We start from the raw sequence: 5,536 nt of genomic DNA, 5'->3' as shown, positions 1-5,536 counted from the left end.
GAGGGGCCGAGGGAACACTGGGGTAAGACAGCAAGACGGACCGCGGCTGCCGAGTGGAGGTGACCTATCTGTCGCTGGCAGAAGCACTCGGGACCCCCAGCCTGCGCTCAGGCTTCCTATTCCCCGCACTCCCCTATGGGGACCTCAGCCCCGCGCGACCCCGCGCCCGCGCTCTGCCTGCTGCTTGCTTGCATCTGGCTGTCCTGGGGAGAGCTGGCAGGGGAGTCCCTGAGGGTGCAGACCCTCGGTGAGAAGGGTGTGGACTAGGAGAGGCCAGGGCTGGGGGAACATTTAGGGGAACAGGCCTGAGCAGATTGGCGAGAAAAGACAAGGTTTAAGGGAGGGCAAGGGCGCAACCAGGGAGAGGGTCAGAAGGGAGAAGACGAAGAGAAAAAGAGAGACCGGCGACAACCCAGGGAATGGGTCCCAAGCTGGGCAGGGCTGAGGACACCCAAGATAGGGAACTAGAGAGAAATGGACACAGATAGTGGGAGGAAAGAGGGAGACCTTGGTTGAAGAGACTCTAGAGACGGGGAGAAAGGATTTGAGAAGGCTGCAGGGACAGAGAATAGGAGGGATATGGGGAAGGAGGCTGGGCGGAAGGTAGAAGAAGGGATGGTGGGAGGCCCAACAAAGTGGGGCATAGCTTGAGTGGAGAATAACACCCCCCTCCCCAGCATCAGCACCCACGCCCCCGGGGAAGGCAGAGCTACAACCTGAGCCAGCCCAGGATCCCAGGTGAGTAAGTTTGAGCTTGCGGCTGCCCCAGGGGTTAGCACAGAGGGTAGTGGGGAGGCAGAGCCCATTCCTGCAGCCTCACACATGTGAGGCTTTTTGTCATCTAGCCACAGCCATCAAGAGGCAACCCTTGCCATAGGGGATGCGACAACAGTGATGGGAGGCCAGGTAAGGGGAGACCTGGAGGAGGGGGGCTTTGCTGGGGCAGGGGCTTATTTCTCTTGGGGTCTGAGGCTGGCCTGGAGCTTGTAGGTTGCAGAAAGTCTATCTCTGCAATTATTCAGAAGGGAGCAAACAAGGTTTCCAGTATGTGTCTGAGGTATGCAAATTCAAAGTCACTTCTATTCCTATTTCTTCATCTCTTCGGACCCTGTAGCAGGCTCGGTTTTTATTCATTTATTCATACATTTATAAAGGGAGTAGGGCACAAAAGACGCTATCAGGGGAAAGCTGAGCTCTCCTTTCCCCTGGGTGAAAGTGGGGGGTGGGGGGTGAGGAGTTAGGAGAGTGGAGTTCTCTTTTCCTTGCCTGGATTACAAAGGCCCTAAACCCTGTCAGAGGCCCATCTCCACGTGCCCCAGCAATGCTGTCCTGAGAAGAGAGAAAACCTGGGCCACCTAGAGGGATTTGCAAGGAAGAGTTGGTTGAGAAGCAGAGCCCTGAGCTACCATCCTGAGTCTCGACCACTCCCTGTTGCCCACACTCCCAAAGTCCTCCAGGCTTTTGGGAGAGGTGGTGGTTTGTTTCCTCCCTTTGCTAAACTTATCTGGTGTCTGGATCAGGTGACTCAGGTTCTCTTTCTAATCCCGGACTGCATTTGTCTCCTATTTACAACCACAGACATGTTACAAGTCTAGCCCGCCTGCAGCAAGGACCCCCAAGCATCTTGAGCCTAACCTCATGCACTGTGTAGCTCCTCATGGTAGCAGGTTAAGAGCATTATTTACAATAGAAAACAATGTGTCCCAAATACCTGCCCTTTGAAAATAGATATGAAGACCCCCAAGGTAAAAGGCACCATGCTTAATCTCTAATGTGTGGATTATTTGGGGTTTTTACTTCTCATTTGCCCACTTTTTCAGCCCCCAACTTTTAGAATCACAGTCAGGTGTAATTTGAGTTGAAAGATGATGTCATCATTTTTTATAGCTGGGAAAATCAAGGTAAGTAGATGACTTGCTGGGGCCCCCAGAGAGCAGGTAGAGCTGGGTCTCCTGGTGCAGTGGCTTGTTTCCTGGCACCATGAGTGCTCCAGGACTCTAGAAATCCCTGTATGTCAGTGAGGGAAACGATCCTTACCCAATCCTTTCCCCCTGGCGGGCTTCTTTCCTTGCTGAATTCCAGGGTAGCTCCCCACCACCTCACTTTTCCTTGGGAAGCATCTGGACCAGGCAGCCCCTGTAGGAGTCTCACATTACTCCTTAGAGAGAATAAGGGGTTGGAATGGCCCTCTCCTAAGGCAATTGGAGTGGGGGTGGGTAGGGGAATGAGGCCATTAGCTAGAAAGTGGACTTGGGGACCCTTCATTTGTAAGGGACAAGGGTCGTTCCAAACCAGTAGCCAACTTCCAAACCAGCAGCCAACCACCTTTCATTTCAACACTGCCTCACTCCTGCAGAGCTCAGTCATTCTCAAAGAATTGGTGTAGATCAGGAGTCCATGAACTTAGATGGGGAAAAAAAGCATTGTTATTTATAGGAACCCCAATCTAACTAAAATTTAGCATTCCCTTCAATTATTACTATAGGCTACAAACCACGAGGGTGTTAGCAGTGTCTGTGACTGTTACTAATAAAAATCACAGATATTTCCTGCCAACTAACAGTTGTTGACATCTCCAGATCTCATTTATGCTCACTACTTCAAAAGTTTGGCAGTGATAACACCTGGGTCTTGTTATTTAATGTGTTAACAAAGAAGTACAGATATCACTAAGTCACACATTTTTATAAAATATTGTCATAACTATATCGCAATAGATTTGATTCCCTTTGTAATCTTATGTTTTATTTTAGGCATTTAGAAACATTATTCTGAGAAGGAGCCCATAGGCTTCACTAGATTGTCAAAGGTGTTCATAAAAATGGCATAAAAATGATTAAGAGCACCCGATCTCGCCTGAAGACGAATCCTTTGGACAGGATTTAAATTTTTCCCTCAGAAAATGGCCTTGACTCTGTGCAGCACAGCCTGTCTTCACCCTGTAACTCCAATCTCGGAAACCACATCTGAGGTGGAGGAGATGAGTGGAGAGACACCAAGATCAAGTTTAATTAAACGCTCTGGGGCCTACGAGACATTGGCTTGTTTTCTCTGGCTGCTCTCTCCTATTTCGCATGGTTTCTGAGGCCCCGTGAGATGGATTCTGATCAGGGTGGGCAGCCTGGGGCTCAGCTTGGGTCTGCAGGGTAGGGAGAGACAGAGAAGACCCAGAACTCAGGGCCAAAATACAATGAGAGCATTGAAACCTGGCCAAGGAGGGGCTGGTGACCTCCCAGGGACCAGCAGGACAGTGAAAAGAGAGGGGATGAGTGCCGGGGGTTGAGGTGGAGGGTCTCGGACTTTCAAGAAGGGGCAAAGAGCTGGGGTTGGACTCAGGGACCAGGGGTTCTGAATACTTTCTCTGTTCCAAGTCCTTTCCTGGAGGCTGGGGATTCAGCCCAAGGATGCTGACAATGAGGGAGGAAGGCATGTGAGACATACCCACAGGCGGTTTGTGCCTTGTTTGCCTTGTGAGTAAGAACATGAGCTTCCCGAGGGCAAGGACTTTGTTCTGTTCACTGCACCAGGCCCAGGGCGAGCATATCGTTCTGGGAAGTTTACGAGTGAGGAGGGTGAGGCTCTGAGCGAGGAGGAGACTGCTGTGCCCAGGGTCCCAGTGCCAGGTGATGTTAGACACCTCGAACTAGAGTTTCGCAGGGTCAGGTGTCCAAGTCAGCTAGCCACGTGGTGACTGAACACATATGATGTCTGCAACAGTCCTGATTTCAGAAGTTTATATCTCAAGAAACCAAGTGTTGGAATTTCTGGCCTAGAAAACAGGATTTCTTAGCTATGCTTTGCCTGCATCCTTCTCGGATTTGTAGTATCAGGGAAAGTTCAGACTTGGAGCTGAGTTCTGAGGACTGTGGGTGAGGATTGGTGGGGTATCTATTTTTTTTTTTTTTTTTTTTTGCTGTTATGAGAAGAGTCCAAAAGGAAAGTTGGGGTGACGGGTGGGGCGAGATGTTCTCCCGCCCTACGTTGAGGGGCTGCCTTCGTTTCTTCACTTTGCCTCATGTGGTTTCTGTGGAACCATGTTTGTTGTCCAGACAAGGGGGTTTTGTGTTGGACTGTGGAGGACACAGAGGTTTACTAGGGAAGGAAGAAGGGAAGGGAGACTGGGAGATATTGGAGCACGCAAGGGAGGGCATGTGTTCAGGCCACCGAGATGCCACTTTAGAGGGTAAAAACCAGCTTTCACTCCTCCTAGGGAAGGCCTGGAAATTCTCCCTTGTATACTTCTCAGAGGCGAGCCTGGGGAGGTGAAGCGACTGAGCCTCCCTCCCTCCAGGTGATGGATAGGAAGGGCTGAGTGTGACCTTTGGGAAGGCTGCCCTCTCTGAGGTCAGTCTTTGATCACATTCTCTCCTATTTTCAAAAGGAGGCCGAAGCCTTGGACTCCTTGGCCATGACTTCTTGGGAAAGGCGGCTCCATCGGGCCAAATGTGCACCATCTTGTAAGCAGCCCCCTCCCCGTGGTCCGTGGGCTGTGTGTGGGAGGGACGCCGGTGGCAGAGGCCTGTGAGGGCAGGGTGGGACATCACTCAGGGCCTTCTGTGACCCCTTTTCCCTGCATGGGGTTTCTTTCCACCTTCCCAGCCCTAGCCTCCAATTTCACTCTGCATTCTCCTTTCCACGCAAGGGAGGGCATGTGTTCAGGCCACCGAGGAGAGCTGCCTCTCCATTGTCCTGTTCTTATGACCATGACCCTGTGGCTTTTCCCTCTCCAGTGTGATTGTGCTTCGTTGCTTAGTCATTTTCCCCCTCCACTTCACTCTGATCCTGTGACCCCTTTCTGTGTTCTGTGGCAGTGTCCGTGGCCTCTCCCCTCCCCTGTCCTGTGTCCGTGGCCCCTCTTCTTGTGTCATGGCTCTGTTCCTCACTACACTCCGCTCTGCTTCGTCTTCTTGTTCTCTATGGCTTTTCTCTCCACGGCACTCCAAATGCGAGGCCTCTCCCCGTCCCCTGGTTTATGCCGTGGCCCCTGCACTCATGGAGCAGGGAGGAAGAGCAGTACTTGAAGATCTCTAGACACTCTCTCTGGTCACCTTATTTGCTCCGTAGTCTCAGTTCTACCTGCCTTGCCTGGGGGCTACTTGGTGCATGCTGAAGGCAAGTACTCTGAGGCCCCCGCTACCTGTCTGCCAGAGAGAGGAGCAGGCAGTGGTATGAGGCACTATGTTTGTGCCCCCATTAAGGCTAGTGATTGAGGAATGTTGGGACTACCTGTGATGGGCATCTGAGTTCCATGTAGCTCTGAGAGGTCTGGGACCTGGTGCCCTGGCATGAGGGAGGTGCTGCATCTCTGGGTCCTGCCAGTTTCAGCTCGATGGGGAGATATCTTCTGTGTCTCCCTTGCAGACTTGTTCTCCTGCTTCAACGGGGGTGAGTGTGTGCACCCAGCCTTCTGTGACTGCAGACGCTTCAATGCCACTGGGCCTCGCTGCCAGATGGGTGAGTCTGGGCTCCATCCCATCCTGGGAGGGGCCGGGGGTACAGGGAAAGCTATGGGCCTGAGGCATGAAGGTCCTAGATG

At 52.0% G+C, this 5,536-nt stretch overlaps 1 protein-coding gene across 1 annotated transcript in view; it reads left to right on the top strand.

Moving 5' to 3' along the window:
* The window catches only part of OTOG (otogelin), a 75,810-nt gene that overhangs the window by 233 nt on the left and 70,041 nt on the right, over window positions 1-5,536 (top strand). Inside the window, exons 2-6 of the mRNA XM_011378213.1 lie at window positions 149-247; window positions 678-738; window positions 846-906; window positions 4,382-4,457; window positions 5,362-5,454. Of these exons, the coding sequence (XP_011376515.1) occupies window positions 149-247; window positions 678-738; window positions 846-906; window positions 4,382-4,457; window positions 5,362-5,454 (390 nt within the window). The remainder of the gene's footprint in view (window positions 1-148; window positions 248-677; window positions 739-845; window positions 907-4,381; window positions 4,458-5,361; window positions 5,455-5,536) is intronic.

This window comes from Pteropus vampyrus, unplaced genomic scaffold (assembly GCF_000151845.1).
Source record: "Pteropus vampyrus isolate Shadow unplaced genomic scaffold, Pvam_2.0 Scaffold334, whole genome shotgun sequence".
NCBI lineage: Eukaryota > Metazoa > Chordata > Mammalia > Chiroptera > Pteropodidae > Pteropus > Pteropus vampyrus.
This window is presented reverse-complemented; position numbering and strand designations above follow the sequence as displayed.